Here is a 25,192-nt window from a genome sequence, read left to right as displayed (position 1 = left end):
CTTCTGAACAGGCTTACAGAGATTTTCTTTTGAAGGAACAGAAGCTTTCAGCGGTTCCGTCTTCCTATTTCGCTTTTTGGGCTTAAACTAGGCCAAGTTGAGCCTATCAGTGATGTCTGCGAGAACATGACACCCAAGATATCCTCGCCAAGAAAAGTTGATTCTTGGTAGCATCCCCATCCAGACTGTGTTGCACCTTTAAACAGTCCACAATGCCTTGCGGTGCTGTGTCCCAGTTCCAATGCGATGCATTTACCAGCAGGGTGAGCAAACGGCACGGCTGCTGTTTTTTTCTGCAGCCTCAAAGAGACCGGCTATAGATACGCACTCTGAGAACGCATAAACTTTACGAGCGAGAACAACAGGGCCGTGCGTTTGTCGTCTCGCCTCCTCCGCATCTCCTCGGTTCGCGTCTGAACGTCACTTTGTCGCAAGTGACTGGAAGTGATTTACTGCTGTGCTGAAGCAGGACACCTTTTTTTTTTTTTTTTGCAGAACAAGCGCAAATTTTCAGCGTTTCATCCTAAACTTGTGTCCGTACAGAGTTCACCGAGTTGGATCCTATTCCTACCACAAAGGTAAGACCATTAGAGAAACCTAATAATAGCTGCTTAATGCGCAACTGCATGGAGTTTTGGGCAGGCTGAGATAACGGGAACGTTTGGGAAGAATATAGTTGCGCGAGCCCGCTATTCTACGACCCAGTATCGCCATTTCTCAGCCCAGCACCCCTTTAAACAAAGATGCAACGCAGCTGGACTAAAGGTACACTTCTATTGTGACTGCCTGCTAGCATGAAAGCCAAGATGTGCATAAAGCCTATATTAGTGAATCTTAATGGGGTTAAACTGTGTGCGTAACCAGAGCTTTAACTTGTTGCTGGGACATGAGAAGTAAGCTATTCTGTTTGTATTGTTTTCTTATCGATGCATTTTTGTGGTTCACTTCTAAAATGGCCATGAAGTGATAAACACAAGCCAATGGTGTGACTAAACTCAATCTGTAGCCTGACTGTGTAAACAAATGGCTTAACTAACTTGTGCCACTGTTAATTAAGTTTGTGCCAACTTTTTTTTTTTTAAATCCCCAAACCATGTCTGGAGTGAGAATGAATTTGTTGCGTAAAATAATCTTTGATGTCTGCTGTCTAACCCATTGTGGGCCTCTCTACTCTGCATCTACTCCTAAGTCCAGAGCTGGTCTAGTGAGCAGTGGAAATAATGTGGATATGGCATTGGAACAAAGGCGGTATTATTGCTGGCTGAACGTGCCGTCCAGATGTGCAGTATATTGACCTCTTCAATGGAGAGAAGCTCCTAATAGTTTAATATGGAGCAGATAGAGGGAGTGAGAGTAGGAGAGTGCAGTAAAATGAAAAGAAACATGACTCCACTCAAGGTTTAGGGCGTTGTGCTTGATCTTTTACTATAAACCATACATCCATAAACTACATACATACATACATATCTGCGGCTGAAGGAGAGGCTTATCTCAGAGAGAGATACCACATCCAACTCACGCCTCTTCAGTCCTGCCTCAGGGAAAAGACTGCAGAGTTTCGATCAGTGACAGGTCCAACTGACTGAAGGAGAGCTTCATCCACAAGGCTGTCAGGAAGCTGAATTCTCCCCTTCCCTTCCTCTGCTGGCCCTCTAATGTATACTACACATATGCATTTGATATTATACTGCTCTTTTACCATTATCTTTTGCATCAATGGACTGAGAGAAACTACGTTTTGATTCTCTGCATGTGCTTTATGTGTTATAGAAGTGACAATAAGGCTGATTGAATTAAAGTTTAATAGTGTAGTAGCAGACAACAATTTCCAAATCTTACAAAATCATAATAACACAGGAACTGAAACAGTTTGCAGCAAAACAATCATGTAGCAATTGGCATGGAATGCTTTGAAGTGGAGCTCACATTATTAGGTGAGGAAGACAAACAATTGGAAGGCTGAAGAGGGCAGCAGAATTTGCAGGATTTTTCGAACGTGCATGAATGAAACAAATACATTTTGTTTTCATGAAGAAACACAAAAAGTTCAAATATTACATGGTCTCATTTGGGCTGCACTGAAAACAAAGCATGTAATTCCCTTTGCATTTTACCATGCGACTGTCTTAGTTGCTTATTACATTCCTCAATAAAACAGTGAAAACTACAAATTTGGATTTTACAATATAATACCACGGCTTTTTCCAATATCTACACTAGAGTCCCTTGGGTGGAGGTCATACTTGATTTCATTCATTGAGTAATAGTGCAGATATTAAGTAAGTAAGTATGTAAGTAAAGTAAGTAAAGTTTATTTATAAAGTGCTTTTCACAGATAAAATCACAAAGTGCTGTACAAGAGAATAGGTAAAACAAACCATATAAAAATGTATATACATGTAAAATTAAAGTGACACTAGTGACCAAGATCCTCTTGGTAAATCATTACTCCAACACAAAGTACGTACTTGACAACTACGCCGCACAGAAATGCTGTTCCACATTCCCAATATGCTTCATCTTGACCCAAAATAGCGATGCAAGGTGTCACTGCATGGCTATTTTGTGTCACGTTTCCGTCTGGATGACAGATACAGGGGAACATGCTCGCTTATCTGTTAGTCACGGCCCGGTGGCTTCTCACAGCACTGGAATGTAGCCTGGCATCTTATCAGCGCACTCTTCCAGGATCAAGGCCCCATCTTTGGAAGCGACTTCACCACACTGTGTTGTTTACGGTAAAGAGTAGGTTTGAGAACAGAGCCAGGCTAAAATGCTGATAACTACAATACTGTTCATAAAGGCGACAGAAGATGTATAAAACACAAAAGTTATAAATGTCTTAGAACAAGTTGGTGAATTAAAAAGTTATGTTAATTTTAAAACAGTATTATGGTGAGGGAACTGCTACATTAAGGCTCTGCAATTTATCGAGATTTCATCAAAAATGCTGTCTCAACTTTGGTCAATCTCCATCATTGTCTACAGCCCATCCTGTGGCAACGGAAGCACCTGATATGGAGTTTGGAAGAGTGCAATGGATTTTTGTTTGTAGGTACATTATAACATATTAGTATTTGCTAATATACAATTAGTAAATGCTATATTCATTTGTTTTTTATATGAAATAATAAAATACCATATACCGTAAATTAAGTGAAGACCGCATAACAAATGATGTGGTGGTGTGGAGTTTTGGCATCAAATCCTGCTCATTGGTAGAGTCAATCCCAAAAATGGAAACTGTGAAGGACGGTGAAGACAGATATTAAGGAATGGACTGGATGAAGTGCGAAAACAACAGGACTCGAGAGATGATTCATGCCGTCCAACTCCGTTATAGAAGAATGTCATGAAAAGGAGAGAAATATCCTGTTTTTCAATATTAGAGAGATGCAATGTAATGCCCTGACCTGGACTCACACTTATCTATAAATGAAAAAACTCTGTCCATCAACAATAATCTTTTACGTAAAGTGTTTTTGTACAAAATGTTAAAGACTTAAAATCGTAGTTTCAAAACTACTGAAAAGTAAAACACATTTATCTTGAAGGTGCTCAGCTTTTTTCTTACGTTGTTCAGAGGAGCACATTACAGTTGCAATGTCCTGCGACCTAACTAGCCTCTTCTCCAAGTATCTATTGATTCTTTTATTACTTCGAAATGCAAAAAATGGCCAGTGCAAGATTGGTTTAAGGCCACTGATAAAACACAGTGCCGTAGCGGTTATTGCTTTCGACTGTTGTAGTGTGAACTCTGCATTGTGTCTGCATCAGCGTAGGTTTAATCCGTGCGCTTCACTTTCCCCTACAACTATAATCATACACAATAGGGTCCGCTCTGAGGTCCAGGAGAGATTCTGAATCTTTGTAGGACTTCCCTGGTTAAACAAAGGCCAAATGAAATACAATAGAAACGCGCTACTCCTGGATCTTGGCACTTGCACCGCATTCTATCTAATCTACGACTTTGAACTTTCCATCATCGGCCTTTATCATAAAAGTGAAAAATGTTTTGTCTGCCGTTCAGTCGTTGCCTGTTGCAACAGACCTAGAGCTGGACTGCTCCAGCTCCACATTGTAAACTGATGCATCTGCGCCTGAGAGCCTGCGGAGCTCCAGTTCACAACAAGTCTGTTACCAATTACAGCAGCGTATAACTGGCTAGTAATTACATGTTGCACCACGGGGAGCGCAATTTAAAATGCAGTTGGTTAGTAATCAGTGCGTTCAGAAAAGTGTCTGCCACTGCGTTGGTTGAGTTTGTTAAGAAATGCCCCATTGTCTTTAATGACAAGCCACATAACGGAATCTAAGATAAACACGCTGCTCTTGCTCATTATCTGCACAATTATAAACTGAACACGATTTTGAACAATGGTTTCCCTTATTAGAGCTAAAAGATTAATTACAATCAAGTTGGACTTTCGCACAAATCACACAAAGACTGCAATTATTTGGCTAATATAAATGAGTTGAGCAAATCACAATTAGTTCAGGCCTTTTGTAAAGACTCTGAGATCATTTTTCTTCCAGTCCTGTTTCTTGCCCTGCAGGCTTGTTCCATTGGTTTTGTTTTAAATGCAATGAATACCCAGTTTGTTGGGCTCAAAATGATGTCTTTGTTGGGAAAAAGTGGCACAGCACACGGCCCTGATACGTAGCGCACAAAAGAAGTGTGTTCTGCAATCCCAGCGCGTGTAGTGTTTCCCTTTGGTGTTGGTTACTGAAGTAGGTTGTTGGACGAGCCATAGTAACATATGGAAGGAGTGTGGTGGACACCGGTGGACTGTGGAAGCCTTCTGCCTGCCAAACCCGCCATGTGCTCCCGGTGTGCAGAACATGTTTGGTTTTACAAGTAGTAAGCCTGCGTTCTAACCAGTCAGTAAGTCATGTGTTCACTGGACAAAATCTCACTTTATTACAGCTCAAAATTACTTAAAAGTGCTTGATTTATCGGAATTTGTGCTGATTTTGAGTAGTTGGGCTGCCTTAAAGGTGCATAATGCAACTTTGTATGCATAGTGACCTAGTGGCTGTATGAGTGGTCAGCATGACGCCTTTACTTTCGATCACTATGGCCTCTACAACGCTCCAGGATAAATTAGTTTCTAGGTTTTCTTGTGAGAGGGTCCTCCGGCAGTGAAAACCTTCCAAACAATTGATCCTGGAGCGTCTTTGAGACCACGGTGATGGAAAGTAAAGGCGTCATGCTGGACAATCATACAGCCGCTGGGTCACTACAAGGTCAAATACACACAAATATAATCTTATTTTTCACATAAAAAGTTGCATAATGCATCTTTAATGCTAATGAAACAAGAATGATAGTTCTTACCTTTGACCTTTGTCTTATTTCAAGTGCATAAGTTAGTTTATTATTTTTGAAGCGAATGAATGCTTGTTCTTTTGGCATCCATCCATCCATCCATTTTCTTCCGCTTTATCCGGGGCCGGGTCGCGGGGGCAGCAGTCTCAGCAGAGATGCCCAGACTTCCCAATCCACACACACCTCCTCCAGCTGTTCTGGGGGGACCCCGAGGAGAGGAGACCAGGCCAGCTCGGAGACATAGTACCTCCAGCGTGTCCTGGGTCTTCCATGAGGTCTCTTCCCACTAGGACATGCCCGGAACACTTCCCGCGGGAGGCGACCAGGAGGCATCCGGAACAGATGCCCGAGCCACCTCAGCTGCTCCTTTCGACGTGAAGGAGCAGCGGCTCTACTCCGAGCTCCTCCCGGGTAACTGAGCTCCTCACTCGATCTCGAAGGGTGCGCCCAGCCACCCTGCGAAGGAAACTCATTTTGGCCGCTTGTATTCGCGATCTTGTCCTTTCAGTCATTACCCAAATCTCATGACCATAGGTGAGGGCGGGAACGTAGATCGATCGGTAAATCGAGAGCTTTGCCCCCGACTCAGCTCCCTCTTCACCACGACAGACCGATACAGCGACCGCATCACTGCTGACGCCGCACCGATCCGTCTATCGTTCTCACGCTCCATCCGTCCCTCACTCGTGAACAAGACCCCGAGATACTTGAACTCCTCCACTTAAGGTAAGGACTCCCCACCGACCTATAGAGGGGAAACCACCTTTTTCCGGTGGAGAACTATGGCCTCAGATTTGGAGGTGCTGATTCTCATCCCGGCCGCTACACACTCGGCTGCAAACCGCCCTAGAGCGTGCTGAAGGTCCTGATTTGTTGAAGCCAACAGAACAACATCGTCTGCAAACAGCAGAGATGAGATCCTGAGGCTCCCAAACTGAACACCCTCCGGCCCCTGGCTACACCTAGAAATTCTGTCCATAAAGGTAATGAACAGAACCAGTGACAAAGGGCAGCCCTGGCGGAGACCAACACGCACCGGGAACAGGTCTGACTTACTGCCGGCAATGCGAACCAAGCTCCTGCTGCGGTCATACAGGGAACGGACAGCCCTTAGCAGAGGGCCCCGGACCCCATACTCCCGGAGCACCCCCCACAGGGCACCACGAGGGACACGGTCGAACGCTTTCTCCAGATCCACAAAACACATGTGGACCGCATTGTTCCTCCTGGATCCAAGGTTCGACTATCGGCCTGATCCTCCTCTCCAGCACCCTGGAGTAGACCTTACCGGGGAGGCTAAGGAGGGTGATTCCTCTGTAATTGGAGCACACCCTCCGTTCTTTTGGCAATCTTGGTGAATAGTAAATGGTCTCATCTTATGTAGCAGGTTTCTACCTTAATAAGGCCCAAAGCGCTTTACAGCAAGGAACCACTGACCCATTCACGCTTTCATTCATACACCAATGTACGCAGACACTGGAGGCAAGGTGGGTGAATTGTCTTTCTCAAGGACACAATGACAGTGAGCATTCGAACCCCCGACCCTCTGATCATGAGACGACCCGCTCTCCGCCACTGTCGCCTCCATCGTCTTTCCAAACTTGCTCAAAATCAGCAGAAATTGTCTTAGTTCGGGCACATTTTAAGCCACTTATCCAAGATAAGGTGGCATTTTTGTCCCGTGTAGCACTTTTCCGCATCAAAACTGGCAACACGGTTCAGATGTTTCACTCAGTGGCACCGTGGCATTATGAAGTGCTGGCTAATCAAACCAGTGCTCTGCTTTTTTCCCTCTTCGTTTTAGCTCATGGGCGTATAGAAGGTACACTTAGGATTTGGATGTTTTAAGAGTTAGAGAGTATTCTTTGTGGCTGTTAGGAATTTGCTTTTGGCCCATCCTTCAACCTGTCAGGAGCAGAAGATCCTGAGCCAGATTTAGGCTTGTATGATATGAGTAAAAATAATAAATGTCTTCAGTGTTATTGCAATATTTTACTAAACTATTTCAACTCAGCATATTCCTTTAAGTGTAATGATCCACCGCTAAAATCTCAGAAAAGCTACGGAAGATCTGTGATTTTGTGATATATTGTGGCTTCTAGGGATATTGCCTCTCTCATAATTTGGCCTCGTCCACTGCATTGTCGCCTCAGAATGTATGCCGCAATGTTACTTTACTCGTGCCTTTAATAGAGCCAGTCTTATCTAAACTGCATTTTGATCACACTCTCTCTTCTCTTATATTGTGCTCGCAGGTACATTAGTAAACCACTGCTCCCTCTGTGTGGCCCTATATAGCCATTTACCTTGCCTATAGAAATCCCCACTCAATTCACCGCTCAGCAAAGAATGCACTTTCGAGTCAACATTATTTGCGCAGCGAGGGATAAGAAAACAAACATATGCTGGTCCCGATGGTGGACGCGGTGTATGCCTGTACCGCCGCTGCTGCTGCAGCCGTCGGGCTTAAGTGGAGATAGAAAGAACTGAAGCCTTTGTGTGAATGGCCTCTTTGGCATTAAACGGGCAAATCGGGAAAGTGGGCATCTCCCCAGGACAGGGGAAAAGAGGCTTTGAGTGCTGGTTAGCGGGCATTTATATGTTGATGTCGAAGCATTTTTTTGTATAAATGTCTCCACTCTTTTGCTTTACCACTTAAAATAATGTATGCATATGAACAACATGCTCTCACTTCAGTGCCTGGATGATATAATTTCTCACTCTGTGTTGTTGACAGCAGTTACTTTAGTTTGCCTGTACAATATTATATTAGCAAATCCAGAATCCATGAGGCAAGAATAATGGGCGATAAAATGTACCCATACCTATCTAGAGCTGTACATAAAGCAGATTTTGTTGGTACCTCTGGTGGTACTTGGGCTTCTTCAAGTGATACTCAAGGTCATCTGCAACTTTAGACGAATAATTTTAACTAGAGATAATTTAATTGGTTGGTTGCCATTGTTTCGACATGGATTGCGCCCAGTTTTGAGGTCATTGCCTCCACTTTGGTCAATTTCAGACTCTTTTTTGAGCCTATTAAGTCCTGATTTTGCTCTTGATTTAGACCTGGTGGTATTTGGAGTTAAAGGGTTTACGAAGTGGTGATTGGGAGGTATATTTCATGAGGTGGTACTGCACTATGTCCTTTTTAGCCACAGTATTTGACCAGTAAGTCCTTATTATCCATCATTAACTGCAGTTCATTTGTGTTCTCAGTGTCTGGTTAAACAAGTGCATTTTCTCCGGTTCAGCTTTACCCAAATCTTAAAGGCATTGTGTCGTCACTTTTTTGACTTTGTGTTCACTTTTCTGTCGCTCTTTTATGGCTTTTTATGTTTTTTGTCACATTTTTATCACTTTTGTCACATTTTTGTCACTTTGGTCATGAAATTTTCAGCACTTTTTTCTCACTTTTTCTTGCTCTTTTGTGGCTTTTTCATCACTTTTTGGTCATGTTTCTGTCGCTTCTTTAAATGTGTTATTGTTGCTTTTCCGGCACGTTTTTGTCTCTCTTTTTTTGTCACATTTTCATCCTTGTTTTTGTCACTTTTTTCAATAAGCTTTTAGATTTCGGTATTGCTAAATTCAGTTCAGGTGGGGGTTAGGAGTTATAGTCTTCTTAATACTGAAAATGGGCCGTTTTTGCTTCTTAATACTGAAGATGGACAGTTTTTTGTGTTTAGTAATTTCTTTTATAACTGGTTATATAATCCAAGCCATTGTTCTTCTTCCCTCTGTAACCTCCGGTGATATGAGCCTGGTTTGCATCAGACGTCTCCACAATGTTCTTCCTTGTTAGAAAGAGTCTTAACCAAAAAAAAAAAAGGCATCAGTGTTTTGGGCTATTTCATCTGACCATTTTTTTTCTTTTATCCTCCTCAGCCGCTAACGCCATGTAAGGGCAGCCTGCATGGAGGACAAATCTTTTTCCAGCCAGCTGTGAAACACACCAAGTATAGAGGGATCAGAGCGAGAAGGAACTGTGACGACAGATTGTATTGTAAGTATACTCTATGTCGTGCCGTATTGAGCCTAAGAGCATTTTGCAACATAAAAGATGAACTGCATCTGGCTCGGAAAGCGTTCATCAATGAGTGTTTGGTTTCACAGTTATCAAGACGGAGATAAATATTTACCGATACTTTGGGCAAATAATGGGTCTCAAACTGTGAAGTCGTTGCATGCATTCTTCTTCTTCAACTTCTTCTTTCTTTGTTTTTTTTCTATCAATTGGCAACTAATTTACAGGGTTTCCGTACGGCATTAAAAAGCATTAAAAGTCATTGGGTGAATTAAGCCAAATCTGAGGTCTTGAAAGTCATTAAGAATCTTAGAGAATATGATTTTTCCTTCGAGGCGGAGCCCACAACAACGACATTTCTCGACCGTTTTTATTGCATACGTAAGTCAAAAACACAATAACTCTGGTCTAAAACAAAATGAGCTGCAGTCCTGAATCGTACGAAATGATAGATGCCAAGATATTTTAGCATTTGTGGCATTGAAAATATAGTATTTAGGCATTAAAGCAGTACTAAGTAACTTTTTTATCTTAATGAATCCTTTTCGTAGTCACTCTGGGGGTATTACAAGCGTTGATGGGATGATTGGGGGGTCTTTCATCACCCCCTGGTGTCTCTAACCAGAAAACCACCCTTGCAACTTTCCCTGCTCTGACCCAGAGACCCAATACACACCAATAGAATCACGAATAGAAGAAGCTAACAGGCTAACGGGCAAAGCTAACTGCGGGTAGCGCCACTTTAGCAGTGTTTACAGCCAAGTTTGAGTGATAAAAAGGTGCAAAAGGGTTGTCAATTTGACTTGCTGCCACCTGTTTAAACCCTGGTTTAATATTCAATTTATTTGAAAAGGAATTTGTATTCTCACCTGCCACTTTGGACATCTTATGGCCAGGCAAGGCAAGGCATGTTTTTTATACTGCACGTTTCATGCACAAGGCGCCTATTACATTGATCTGATTTAAATACAATAAGAAAATTAAACATGGTACAGCTGTTCTAGTCCTAGTTATATATGTACTTTGTTTTAATATGAAGCTACATATTGTTATTAGCAATAGACTTTTGTGGAAACATATTAAAACAGCATCATAACTACTTCAAATGTACAGAGTAAAAGCACTAAATGGCTGGTAACTTTTGAAAAAGACCAGCCACAGTGGCAAAAAAGTTAAACCCTGGTTTTGTCCTTGGGGAACACCCCACTCCAGTCACAGTCATGTGGCTTTGTTGCTACAGGAAGGGCATACAGCTTAAAGATCTACCAAATCACCATGAAACTGGGGTACTGTGATGACATAGGAGCAGCCAAATAATCATAAATAAAGGATATTGAAGAAAATGTGTAAAATTTGAACAGAAGTCACTTTTGTTCCTGTTTTTTGCAAAGTTTTGCTTCAGATTCACCTTGTATAGGCGGGAAGATTTGCTATTTGGGCACAGAATTACCACACAAATAATAGAACTCCTGTCGAAATAGTAGGCATAGAAGTTAGAAGTGGTATTCATGAAAAAAAGTTAACTGGTCTTCAGCTTGTGTGGTCCTGGTGCTAGTCCTAGTTTGCCTTCACTTTAGCTCTTATTTCAGCCCGTTCAATGTGAGGCTTGCAATTATTATGACATAGCAATGGTCTGGATTTGACTTTGTGCTGCCAATGTCTTTTCCGGCAGAAGTATTGAGGATAGTATTGGGTAGGGGACAGACTGGATGACTTTGTGTGGGGTGGGGGAGGTGTAATTGACAGAGAGCTGTGAACAAAGGGACCTTTTGACTCGGCGGCGGATAGGTGCAGCGAAGGTTAGATCCACGCGGACCCGATACGCATCTGGAAAGCTGCCATTCATTCCCTCTGTCCCTGTGCCGTGTCCTTGAAGGAGAGTTTGAGGTGTATCGTTTGCTGCTGCAGATTATATTATCAGTAATCCAGTGTAGCGATAGCTGACCTTCACATTTCTGAGTTTGCCGCTGTAGCCATTTATGTTACTTTATGAATTTGTGCTGCACTAAAAGAAATACTTTGCATGTCCAGTATCTTCAAATAAGACTAACTTTGCTGATCTTTTTAGGTTTCATCAAGAAAAGCGGCAATTTGAAAGGCATGTCTTGGAACTTTTTCACTTAGATTGACCCGATTCCCCTTTATAACAAACGTAAACTAATAGCTTTGTAAACAGCTTATTGAGTTGAATCAAGCATTGTTCTTAAACTACATCCAGAAAAGTTGAAATACTCTTCACATCACATATTACAAAATAACAGTTCTCACGAGATGATTTTACATCTGCTGTATCGTGCCCTCGAAATGACATTGAGAATAACAAACAATGATTTCAAGGTTTTGGAGCTGATCGTACAAGGTGTCGCTTTCATAATTCCTAAATCCAGATTGCGGGCTCTATTTCAGGCTGTTTGTTTATCTCCCGTGTGTTGTGTGTTTGTGTGAACAAAAGCTGGTCCGGAGCGGGGAATGTCTGCTGGCTGGCACCGTCTCCCTGCGCCCCCAACCGTTGTGTAACTATTCATAGAAGAGAGGAGCAAAACAAAGACTACTCCACTGTGCTGACTGTTAAGCCCAACACACAGGTACTGCTCATCACTGGGCTGGGGATCAGGACTCCTCATTGTTTAGTTTATTAGTTTCTGCTTTGATATGATGTATATTGCTGTCTTCAAAACAATTACAGATTAGCCAGTTTTGTTTCTGTTTTAAAGCCACACTGCGGAACATTTCAGGCTTTGTGTTAAAATGTTGTAAACAGCTTATTATTAAACAAATATTCCTGTCATTCCAAAATACTCCTAATCCTGATCACTCTATAGATGTATTTTATGCGATGTATTGGGTGACATGTTATTTAGTATGTCTTCAACTTTCCATACAAGGAACAAAAAAAAAATCATTGCAAGTCTATACTCTCTCACTGTACTCAACCTGATCATTCTAGTGCGTTACTTACCCACTAAATCCAAGCATTGCATGAAACACGTGCTGGTGTTGTGATCACGTTGACTGAACGTTTCTGCCGCGTGGAGAGCCCGTCAGCGGTGCTCTTTGATACAGCGCCAGAGCGCCAGCGGCATGGGATCATTGGATATTCTCTTTCTCTCAGGGCAATTAGTGTTTAACTTACAGCAGTTCAGATCTAAATTCTGTGTTACATGTTTTCCTAGTTTGTGAACCTGTTCTCAAACAATGGCAATAAATACTATTCTGATTCTGGTTCTGAAATGTAATAAGTGCATAGGCAGACTCGTGCGGGTCTGGCTTGGGTTCGGGCTCGGGTCTAAATGTTAAATGATAAATGGTCTCAACTTAGAGCTTTTGCCCAAAGCGCTTTACATTAAGGAACCGCTCACCCATTGACATTCTCCTTCATACACAGTGTACACAGACACTGGAGGCCAGGAGGGTGAAGTGTCTTGACCAAGGATACAACAACAGCTGATCATTTGGTATCGCTTGTATGTTTATGATTAGAGATTTACAACCAGTGCTTAACTTGATCTCCCGTTTGGGGAACGCATTCCCCCAATTCAATTTTTTTCAGGGTAAAGGATCCGGGAAATATTTTGGAGGATCCGGCAAAAAATGTATCTGATATAATGGTGTCTAATGAGAGTGTTCCGGCAAATGTTTTGGCCTGTTCCCCCAATCCATCACATCAGACCAAGAGTGTTCCTGAAAATACTCATTTACAAATTAAGCACTGTTTACAACAGTTTAGTGGCTCTGACAGTGCAACATGACCTGGAATGTTTCGCACTGTGGCTTTAAGAATGCGTATTCAGGTGACTGTATAAAATTCTAATAGCCGTGACTAATGCCAGTGACTACAATCTACATGTTTAGTCTTTCTCTAAGACCACATAACAGTCTGTCCTTAAGCATATCCTGACAAACCATTTCCTGTTTTTTTCCCTTCTTGTGTTTCCTGTTCATTCAAGCTGCCGGAGGGGCCACAGCAGCAGATTTAACCATGTCCGGGACGGCACTCTGGAGAAGGCTCCCCGGCTGCTGACCCAACATGGAGCTCAAGGTGTGGGTGGACGGAGTCCAGAGGGTCGTGTGTGGGGTCACTGAGGCGACCACATGCCAGGAAGTGGTCATCGCGCTCGCCCAGGCCATAGGTAAGGCTGGATGTTCTGTCCTATGTGCTCTTTTTCAGGAAATGTGGAGAAGGTACTGGTTTTACAGTTGAAGGTACTTTTGTCATTGTGAGAAACAATAATGTGTGACACTGTGTGTACAAACGAGTAATCGCGACGGCGTCACGACTGGGGAGAAAACAACAACAACAACCACAATCACTCATATTGACATGTTGTGATGTGATTCAATTTCATTCTGACATTCTGTCAAATAATTATAATAATTTAAGGCAGAGGCTTTTGTGGCTCTTGATTATGTTAAAGCCCTGGTTTAGTCCGGATTTAGACATATTATGGTCCTGGTATAATCTGGAGTCAACTCGTACTGGTTAGTCTTCATTTTAAGTAAGTGTTAATGCATTCCATCTCTTTATGGATAAGAATTTTGTATTTTCGAGGCAAATTAGCTGTTTGGACCCAAAAGGTCAGACACCTGTTCACGACTGCAAAAGGGGACAATGTTTTGCTTTACTGCAAATCATTTATTTGTGAAAAATGTCCTCACTCTGTTGTTTTAAATTGCAACTCTTATTTCAATCACAAAACTTGTTAGAAAAAGCAGTATAAGTACCATGCGTGATTTGTAATTTACTGTTGGTGACGTTTATATCAAGCATTGTTTTAAATTTCTCATATTTTATTTATTGGTTTATTTGGTGGGGACAGTGCATGTTAATGAACACACTACACCAGGCTAATTTACATCCACTGTCCCACACTCGAACTCTCAAACACACTCTTATTCATCCTGGACTATTGTACATGTTTTTAGTGGTAGGGGAACCCAGAGTACCCAGAGGAAACCTACACAGACACAGGGAGAACATGCGAATCCGGGACCGTCTCGCTGTGAAGCGCTCGCTAACTGCTGCACCACTTCCTCAAAAAGCAAATTTAGTTCTTTTGAATATTTACGTACTCTTAAGATAGTAGTTCTCGTTGACATTGAAGTACAGCAAAGCCTCCATTGTGGCTTTGACATCACTCCCCACATGGAGAAAGAGGAGGAGGGAAAGTGTGACTCATCCGTCCGTCCTGCCAAACTCCGCAGCTCCTTATGAGACCCTCCTCTGCCTGTTCTGTTCAAACCAGACGCCGTGGCTATGTAAAGCGATCTCATATCAACACTGATTCAGCACCATGTGGCTCCTAATCTGATGTTTCCAAAGAACATTAGTCACAGTGGAGGCTCGAAAAAGCTTCTGCAATATGGCTGCCTTTGTTGTTGTCATTTATTCATATGCTCCGTTAGAAAAATATGTCTTTTTTGACCCGTTGATATGATTTCTCTTCAAACATAAATATGGAGAAGTTATTCCATTCATGCATGTTTAAGTCAGTCCCGTTTGCTGAAGTCGTCTCCGTTTGAACAGACAAAAAGTAGGTTAAAAATCTGTGCATAAAGTTCATGCACGTTAACCTAGACACTGTGCACTTTAGAGCAAGATACGAAACATCTTTATTTATACAGAGAGTGCTCAATGAAAAAATAAAATACATTATTGATACATTATTATATGATTCAATTCTATGTTTCTGGGTATAGTCAAGATTACATTTCTGTACATACTGTATGATAATGTCCTCCCACTCTCCATCCCCATTTGAGAGTCTCCGTCTAGAAATAGAAACTAATATAGGGCTGGGGTTTTTGGATGTCTTGTTTAGTTTTAAAATAAGCTGTTTAAGTTGAAAAATCTGTAAAAAAAAAAATATATATATATATATATGTATATATTTTGCCATGTTTTTTGAAATTCAAAACTCTCTAAAGTCAATAAATCAGGCTGAGAAATAGATATTTAAAAATCCCTCTGAAAAAATGTTTAAGCTCTGTAGATGTTACTTATATGAAGACATTGACGTGGGAAAAATGCGTTTTTAGGAAATGGCCCTTGAAGTCAAAATTTCCCACGTAAATCTGTTGAGAAAACATTGAATTAGTTAAACATGCTATTGTGAAGATGAGGTAATTTTTTTTCAGTTTCCAGGTGAAAGTTTGTATGTTAAGAAACCAATTTGGTCCAAAACCAGAAAAAAAGGAATTTTGTCTATAGTGTTTCCACTCAAAGGGACTATGCAGAGTTTAAAAATGTTAAAAAACTATGTATTTTCTTCCCCTGTACATGTTCCGGCACTGTCCTGTTGTGTAGAATGATCTCAGACCTGTTCACCACAACTGCCTCTAAAATCCTGCACTGTCACTCAAAAAGGTGTCATGCACAAGCTTAATATAGAAGCTGCAGTTACGTGTAAGACCTGAGGTGGCAGTAGTGAGTATAAAATGTCCAACTTGTATCTAGCCCCTTTAATAAGGATTAAAACAACATAGAAGTAAACTAGGAAAATCATGACTAAAACTTTTGCACATTTTCAAATTATACGTTTTTGATTTAGGCTGTGCTAGCAAAAAATGTGTAATGCATTATGCGATATATTGTGGCTTCTTGCGATACAGAAGTTGCGTTCCTTTATAATTTGTCAGCCCCAATACTGTAAATACTGGTGTGTTAGTTTTTTCCATCAGCTTCTTGTTTTGTGTCCTGTTTAGGCCGCACTGGCAGATACACACTGGTGGAGAAATGGCGGGACACAGAGCGCCACCTAGCGCCTAATGAGAGCCCTGTGGTGTCTCTGAACACATGGGGCCAGTATGCAGGGGATGTCCAGCTCATCCTACATCGCACGGGCCCCTCGCTGACTGAGCGGCCCCCGTCCGAGGGCCCCCCTTTACGAGGACCCGAGAGAGGACTTCACCGCCAGAGCCTGCCCCCGCTCGCCAAACTCCGCCATCCCAACCACGACCACTCTTTGCGGCGCCGAGAGCCGCGCAGAAAGTCTCTGACATTCACGGGAACTCCCAGGAGTCTCCGGGACATCCTGAGCGGAGTCCCTCTGGGAGAGGGAGAGGCCAAACGGAGATATCTTAACGGCAACGGAGGGGGAGGAGGGGGTCACCACCATCATGGGGCGCCAGCTATGGGGACCGCTTCACCGAGCCTCTGGGCCTGCCGCATGGAGGACCTGGTCAGATTAGTGGGTCTACAACGAGAGACTCTGAACGTCCTGGAGAGAAAGCTGGAGGCGTACGAGGCCGAGCTGCACCACTGGGACGACGGGCGGGGGCTGGTGGGCAGGAGCGCCGGGGACCTGTGCAACGGAGCGGGGCTCATGGAGGAGATCATGAGGCTGGAGAAACACCTGCAGAAGACCGAGGTGGAGATGGAGGAGGAGGAGTTCTGGGCCACGGAGCTGCAGATCGAGCTGGAGAGCGAGCGGCAGCTGGAGGACCGGCTGCAGGAGCTGCGCATGCGTCTGCAGGGCTGTGAGCAGGAGATCCAGGAGAAGCTGGCCTTGGTGCTGGTGAGTTGTGTGGGATGTTGATTAAAAGTTTTATGTATGTCCAAATTAGGGAAGCAATTTCTTTCGATAAATTGGTCGCTTTACCGATTAACTGTTAACCACTCGATGTATTTCATTTTACGATACATTTTATATAAAGAGCTTTTTCTATAAATAATAAAATAAGTACAATGATTTCACTGCAAAAAACACAATATCAAGCATGGGTTTAAATTACTTGAATTGAGAATATTAATCTTGTCTGCCAATGGAACAAGTGCAATATTTTTTTACCCCATTGGCAAAAAAATCAAGTCAGAAACATGTCAGAATATGTGAAATCAAGTCAAATGTTCAACTAAATCTTAACTAGTCAAAACAACTCAAATTATTCTGTTCAAATTGAGACATTTAAACTGATGTAGATATTCATTTTTTTTGGGAGTGTAACACAAGATAAATTTAAGACTTATTTTCGTCCCTTAATTCTGTTCGATCCTAGATGATACTTTACCTTGTTTCTTAACCTCTTGACCTCCACCTGAACCAAGCACATTTTCTCCAGTTTGGCCTTACCTAAATCTAAAAGCTTCTTGAAATAAAAATAGCAACAAAAATGAGACAAAAATGAGGATGGAAAAGCAACAAAAGAGTGACATAAAGTGACCAAAAAAGCAATAAAAAAGTGGGAAAAAAATGTAACGAAAAAGTGTCTAAAAAGCCACAAAAGAACAAAAAATAAAAAAAACAATGCGAGGAAAAACATCCATTTAGATGAGTTTTGTAGGTCTTAGCTTTCAAATGAGGCGTTACACTGGCCTATAGGCTGTGACCTTTGATGGATTTGCATTTGGTTAAAGCAGGGGTTAAGTTATATTATTTCTTCAGTTGATTAAGCTGATGATTAATTGTGCTGAAACACCCCCTGACCAAATAACAGTCTCCACACAAAAGGCACGCTCTAATATTTGGTTGGCCCGCCTTCAGCTTTGATTACAGAATGCATTCCCTGTGGCATTGTTTTGATAAGCCTCTGCAATGTCCAAAACATCTGAGTGTGTCATACATTTTTCAGCAAGATTGTGGTTTTGCTGATGGGAGAGAGTGACCACTGCACAAAGCCTTTCTCCAACTGGGAAATCTCCATCTCAGCACAGGCCGCTTCACATTCTAGTATCTGAAAACAACACACTCACCACACACCGACTTTCTTTGGATGTTTTTTTGCGTTTGGTGTTCGCCGCAGGGAGTGGAGGCCGGGCTGGAGGAGGAGCGCGTGCAGCGGGAGCGGCAGGAGACCCAGTGGGTGACAGAGGCAGAGGCGCGGGCCCAACTGCTGCGGGTGAAAACAGAGCTGAGAGCGCAGGAGAGGCAGGCTGTCCAACTGGAGAGCAGCTGCAGGGCCCTGGACAGGTCACTGGGACAAAGCAGCAAGAAGCTACAGGTGAGACGCTCGACTGCACAGAGGCACGACTTCATCTAAGGGGATGGATGCCGCTCTTTGAATTATCTTTGCAGTGATTATCGTCCGAGCTAGAATTTGTACAGGTAATAGTATTCGCATCAAAACACTGATCTTTGAACGTCCCATTGACAATATCCGTGCTAATACCCAAGCGAATCCAAAAAAAACATCTGCTGAATAGTGACAGACCGGCTCTTTTAGGTGAACGGTTCAAACTGGATCTCTGTTGGGAAAAGAGACGGAACTTTTTTCAGTCAATTTTCCCCAGAACTCCCCGGAGTCAGCCCAACAATGGAGCAGCCAACACAAGGGAAAGCTAAATGCACTAAAAATGATTTGTCAGACACTTGCAGCCTCTTCTTATCAGTTGCGGCGCAAGATTTGATTCACAAAGCGTAAATATCAGTCCCATCGTAATTTTGGATGATTTAAACCAAGAAAGTTTGCCTTTTATCGGTCTTAGATACTGTGAGTTATCTGGCTGACTTAAAAAGAGCCAGTCTTTCGAACGGCTCTTTGAAATGAGCAGATGCCAACGACTCGGCTCCCAGAAAAGAGCCGTAAATCCCATCACTAAATCGCTGAATTATTCCATATTTCAAGTTATAAAACAAATAAGATCTAGAATAAAACATGCGGTATTTGTTAGTGGAGGAAATAGAGGAGGTCCGAGACGCTCTGACACTGACTGCACTCATTGTTTATGTCCACATTAAAATACATAAACAACACAAAACTGCAGTATTTGTTCATTTGGATTACTATGTGGCCTCAAAAGCTTACAGTTTGTATCAGAAGACAATGGGAGACTCACGCTCAAAGGGATTACATCACACAGCATTACATTACATTAGCTCCTGTCATAAGACTTTGAATCATGATTAAATTAGTGAATTAGGCCTATTCGTGTTTCTATGAAATTTACTCAGTACTGTAAAAATAGCTTAGGAATAAAAAAACTAACTAAAGCTCTTAAGTTTGATGAAAGATCTTGGGTTGAGGCCAACTCTCTCCCTGCACATTGTAGAACAGACTTTCCTATCTCGCTAATTAAGACGGGAGGATTAATGGCGTGATGTAACCTCAGCCTTACCGCACACTCTTAAGACAGCTGAGAACCCGCAGAGAAATGTTTGTGAAAGCATGTGTCCCGTGTTTTGAGAAACCTGAGTGGTGTTCTTGTTTTGCGAAGGACATGCAGCAGGAGTTGGAACAGTTGACCAAGGAGCTGCGACAGGTCAATCTGCAGCAGTTCATCAGACAGACCGGCACCAAAGTGACCGTGCTGCCAGCCGAGCCCACGGACGAGGACAACCACAGCGGCCAACGGGGCATCGGTAATGTCACCCAATCACTCACATCAGATTATGTGGGACAATCACAATAAGGAAGAGAAACTATGGGTGATTGAAAACATTTGTCTAAATTTGTGCTGTGGGAAATTTCATAATCTTGGTCTCATGCGCAGGTTTTACAATTGTGTGCTAGTCGTCTTTCTGGTAATCAATTAATCTACTCATTATTTTTTACGATTAATCGATTTATCACCTGCAAAAGGTCTGTGAAAAGTTTATTTTTTCAAACTTTTTACCACTTAGAGCTAAAGCTTGAGGACGTGTCGATGGAGTAAAGTTGAAGTGAATGTTTGTAGGAGGCTCTTCTGATTGGATGAGACACACACATTAATGAAACTGACAACGCGCAAAACAGTACATGCCCTAACTTTAAAAACAAAGGAGTTTTTCATCAAACACTCAATTTTCACATCATTTTTGGTAGATTTGAGTCTGTATTTTCCAGAAAACAATACATTTTATTTAATTATGTAACTTTTATGTAAATTGTTGTGCATTTTTGACCCTGTGGTATCCCAGTGACTGTGTATGATGCTAGTACTTTCCATCACAGTGGACGCTCCCGGATCAATTGTTTGGAAGGTTTTCTCTGCTGACAGACCCTCTTACCAGAAAATCTCCAAAACCAGTGATCCTGGAGCGTTGTAGAGACCACCGTGATCGAAAGCAAAGGCGCCATGCTGACCACATACAGCCACTGGGTCACTACAGGGTCAAATACTCACAATTATCTCCTTTCTTTTTCACATAAAAAGTTGTATATTACCTTTAATTTAGTGCCTTTTATTTACCTGGTGGTACGTAAGGGGTTAAACATTTTATGAGGTGTGAAATATTTGAGAACGACTGTTCTAAGCTTTTCATCCCATTTGACTCATTCTTCAAAGGGACACCCACACAGTGCAGCTCCCTCGTCTCGAGCTGGAGGATTAGACCACTGTGTATGTTTCAGGCTGATGGGGGAAACTGGCCAAGACACTCAACACTGCACAAAGTGACCATTAATTTAGATAAATAGATTAAAATAGTTTGAATTAGGAGTGTTTATCTTGATTTCTGGTAGGTTTGAAATAAGTTCACCAGTAGAATAAGTAAGAAAGTCACTTAAACCTCCTCAAAATAAAGATCAACTCTCCTAATTCAAGATTTGACCTATTTATCTAAGTCAAGATCATCTCTTTTTGTAGTGATTCAAGAGGACATTTACTGTGTTAACCCATCGTGCAATAAACCTCAGTTAAACTGTATATTTTGGGCTTAATATTCTCTGCAAGTTTCCTACCAGAATGTTGGCTACTTGTTTTATATTTGCTGTCAATGTGCTGTAACGCTTATCCTGGTTAATTTCGGATATGTTACAGTAGCAACCACAAGACGGATGTTGCTCTGACGGTGCATGGACATCATTTTGCCTGCCGGTTAATTGGTGCTTTTTATGTTTCCCAGACAGAATATCATAGAGCGAGAGAGCTGAGGGCGGGTGGGTGACTCATCCTGCTGCCTGTGTGTAAATTTGGAACGAGGAAAAATGCATTGAAGGCTGGTCAGCGAAGAGAGCCTTGTATATTTCTTCAGTCCTATTAATGATAACATCCGCTGTGTTGCGAATGATCGAGCTTGCAGCTTTCATTTAGGCTCCGCACATCAGTCCCTCCCCCTCGCACTCTCGCTTCTGCAGCCTCAGGGCTTTGTCTGAAGACCTCCCTGACCGCCACAGAGTACACAAACAGTAAACAGATAGGGGTGATTGTAAATCCCAGCCACCAGACAATAGTGACAGCCCCCCCACTAAAACCACCGTCAAACAATGTACATTACACCGTTTACGTGACCTCAAAGTGAGCATGACTTTTGAGTTTGTTGGAACAGCAAGAGAGCGTATCAACCAATGTTTATATAACAGCATTCAGGGCCGCATAGTTAATTGCAATTGAATTTAAATCGCAAATGTTGTGGCCACAGTTAGACTGCAATTAGGTCATGTGATCTGCAACAACAAACAGCAAAATATCCAGTCTCCATGGAGTTTTATTATGTCTAAAAACCTGTGAACCCTGAAGTTTAGACCATGGCAAAGTTCTTAAAGGTGCATTGTGGAACTTTTTATGTGAAAAACAAACTTGATATTAGTGCGGAATTGACCTTTTTGCTGTATGAGTGGTTGGCATGGCACTTTACTTTCCATCACAGTGGTCTCCATGACACTCCAGGACCAATTGTTTTGTAGGTTTCCTGGTGAGAGGATCTGTCAGCAGTGAAAACCCACCAGAAACTCTGAAATTGATCCTGGAGCTGGAGGACACCGTGATGGAAGATCAAATACTCACACACACAAAAAGTCCCATGAAAAAGTTAAATACTGCACCTTTAAATGCATTCCTGTATGTGTTTAGCAGTTTATTTATGTATTGCTTTATTTGGTCAGGGCAGTGCACACATGGGTCTCATGCATGTAAACACGCCACACCAGATCGAATCCACGGGCACTCTCAAACACACTCTCATTCATCCCGGCCTATTGTACATGTTTTTAGTGGTAGGGGAAACCGGAGTGCCTGGGGAGAACATGCAAAATCTGCACAGAAGAGCCCCGTCCAAGGTTCAAACCCAGCACCTTCTTGAATCATGGGCTAACCGCTTTCAATCCATTTATTCAGTGAAGGATTTATGCCCGTTCTGCACCCAGATTGGTATGTATAATGTGTAGGTGAAGTGTCTTGCTCATGGATCTAGTGAGACATTTGGACAGGGTTTGAAGTTTGTTTTGTTTTGTTGGAGAAGGCTTAACTCGCCGCACCACGAAGCAGAAAGATGATTTGAAAGCTGTGAAAACAAGCTTTGAAATGAATATGGAAGTTTATAAACATCACAAGCTAAATATGAGCATAAATATTCTATCAGAAGACGCCCAATTGATTAAATAGTTCCCTTGATCTTGAAGCGTGAAGCTTGTTTTGACGGGACATATAAAATGAGGTTTTTCACAGGTTTTTGACTCCCTGACATGAGCGCCATTATCACGCAATTACCATCTGTAGAGCATGTATTAAAGCTCTCTGTAATGAAGGTAGTTTAACTCAGGTGATAAATGGAGCGTCCGTGTCCTCTCTGTAACCTTCCTCTGAGTATAAATCTGCAGGGTCTTCTGAGACTGCACAGCTCAGCTCTCACTGCAACAGCGCCTTCTGCAGAGCGCCACACTGCCCCCTGGCGGAGAGTTAAAGACGTCATTTAGTTATGCTTTGTGGGGGGGGGAAAACAAAATAGGTTGTCATTGTCGGGGAAGGTACATTCACAAACTAGGATTTTTATTTTATTATTTGCAATTGTGTAACATGAAATATAAACTAGTAATAAATTAAATAATAAAGTGATAAGGGCATGCAATTGAATAAAATAAAAACTATGATAAAAAATAAACAAGATATAGGCCGAGTAAAATGAGATAGGCTTTGAATATACAAAATATGCATGTCACAAAAATCAATGATGTGAATACGGGTTTACAATAAAAGTGCAACTTATCGATTATTTGGTAATCGATTAATCTACCGATTATTTTCACGATTAATTGCTTGGCTGTGAATGGTGTACATATAAACACACATAAAGCTTAAGTGGCATCGCTTGAGGATGTGTTGATGGAGTAAACTTAAAGTGAACGTTTGTTGAAGGCTCTTGGCGCTAATTCTGCTTCTGATTGGATGAGACACAGATGGATATTTATGAAATTTTCAATGTACAAAACACTACAGACCCTAACTTTAAAAACAAAGTAGATTTTCATTGAAATAATCACAATTTTCATGTCATTTTTGCTCTATTTCAGTCTGTGTTTATTAGAAAACGATTAATCGATTACTAAAATAGTTGTCGACAATTTCAATCCTAAATTAGTTGTCCATTCATTAATTAGTTGTTCAATAATAATTTAAAATACATATAATTTATATTGAAGGCTAAAGTCAAAACTGCCATAATTGCAATGATAGCAGTAATGGCACAAAAAATAGTCATGTGGTGTCATTGTGGTTGGGATATTTAGAGTGTGGGCATTCACCATGTGCTCTGGTTTTCTCCAACAACCTGAAACATGTACAATCGGTCTCTTTCAGACACGTGCTACTGGAGCTCACCATATTGATGCCAAAGTCGGCTGCATAGTTGAATGATTCTCCAAGACTTTTGCCCAATGCCTCTGAATCATTCTACTAATACAATAGTCAGTTATCATCTTTTTTTTAGTGGTTTTCACTCATTTAGACTTATTCCTGATCCTAATTGCTTGTTTGATGACATTGTAAGGTAATCTTGCTTGAAATAAGAAAGAAAAACTGCCAATGGGACAAGTACTTACCCCATTGGCAGATAAATGAACCTCAAATAAAGACAAAATGTATTGAATAGAGTCAGTTCTTTGTGGATCTTTTATTTTAGCTTTTTCATCACTTTTTAATCGTCTTTTTGTCGCTCTTTTGTTGCATTTTCATCCTTGTTTTCGTCACTGTTTTGACACATTTAGATTTGGGTAAAGTCAAACTGGAGAAAATGTGCTCAGTTCATGCGGGGGTTAAGAGGTCAAATAATCTAGATCAAATGCCCAACTTCATGCTAACTTGTCAAAGCAACTCAAATTTAAAATATTATGCTCAATTTCAGACATTTGGAGCATAACAATAGCAGTAATCTAATAGTGATGGAAATAGTAGATGTTGTCGACAAAAATAAGGGTTTCTGGGAAATATCCAAGCTCTCTCTGCACACAAAAGCCTGCACTGAGACCCAGCAGTGTGTTATTCTGCTCTCACATTCGTTTGTTGTTGTTGTTTCAGATTTGATTCCTCTCACCGGCTCCCTGAAGCGCCCACCAGCCTCTCAGCCTTCACCTGGCCACCTACGGGTGCTCCACAGCCCCCATAGCTCTGGCCTTAACCCAGAGGGCATCTACGTGTGAGTGCGAGAGCGGAGAGGGGGAGCGCCGCACGTCTGGTCTTAACTCAACCAAAAAAGCTAATGTACATGGGTATTGCAGTACAGGATACCTCACTAATACACCACTATGCACTGTTTGTCGATTTGTGTGAAGGCTATAGGTGTTTAGGCATCAAAATATTGTCAGACTGAAGCACTTTTGTGACTAAAAGTTGTTCAAAGCCGATCAGGCATAATAGCGTTTGAGTGAAGAGAAGGAAAACGGCACAGTGGCAGTAAACTTTTTGATTACCAAATTGAATGGGATCTTCTGTGGGGAGTTTGCCAGTTCTCCTCATGTTTTATAAGCCTTTTTTACGTGTTGCTCTCATTTCGTCTTCAAAGTTGTTGACAAGGGCCGAATTGTATTGGCTGGACACCGGACGACGGCACGGGAAAATACCAAAAGTGCTCCGAGGAAGAACCTGTAAACCGACGACAGTGATGTATGTGGGGCGTGAAGGCCAGTTCAGAACTGGCTACTGTGGCTCGAGCAGCTGGAGGAGTAAATACTGGATATTACATAAGGTTGTCATAGCACATAATGTGTTCTGG

The 25,192-nt window shown here is 41.9% G+C and overlaps 1 protein-coding gene across 1 annotated transcript; it reads left to right on the top strand.

Moving 5' to 3' along the window:
* Positions 1–174: 174 nt before the first annotated feature.
* On the top strand, positions 175–24,854 carry rassf8a (Ras association domain family member 8a). Its single transcript, XM_079567124.1, has 8 exons — positions 175–578; positions 9,215–9,332; positions 11,806–11,938; positions 13,301–13,483; positions 16,056–16,867; positions 18,093–18,290; positions 19,504–19,648; positions 24,499–24,854. The coding sequence occupies exons 4-8, from the start codon at positions 13,381–13,383 to the stop codon at positions 24,618–24,620; spliced, it is 1,380 nt and encodes a 459-aa protein (XP_079423250.1). The 5' UTR covers positions 175–578; positions 9,215–9,332; positions 11,806–11,938; positions 13,301–13,380; the 3' UTR covers positions 24,621–24,854.
* The last annotated feature ends 338 nt before the right edge of the window (positions 24,855–25,192 follow it).

The sequence above is a fragment of the Gobius niger genome (genome assembly GCF_951799975.1).
Source record: "Gobius niger genome assembly, chromosome: 12".
Classification (NCBI taxonomy): domain Eukaryota; kingdom Metazoa; phylum Chordata; class Actinopteri; order Gobiiformes; family Gobiidae; genus Gobius; species Gobius niger.
Note: the sequence above shows the minus strand (reverse complement) of the source record. Positions and strands in the feature narration are given on the sequence as shown.

Bases quoted from the DNA above. Each gene is read 5' to 3' on its own strand.
- rassf8a (XM_079567124.1), top strand. From the start codon at position 13,381: ATGGAGCTCAAGGTGTGGGTGGACGGAGTCCAGAGGGTCGTGTGTGGG. The intron at 13,484-16,055 runs GTAAGGCTGGAT...TGTCCTGTTTAG, and splicing joins CGCGCTCGCCCAGGCCATAG to GCCGCACTGGCAGATACACA. The intron at 19,649-24,498 runs GTAATGTCACCC...TTGTTGTTTCAG, and splicing joins CAGCGGCCAACGGGGCATCG to ATTTGATTCCTCTCACCGGC.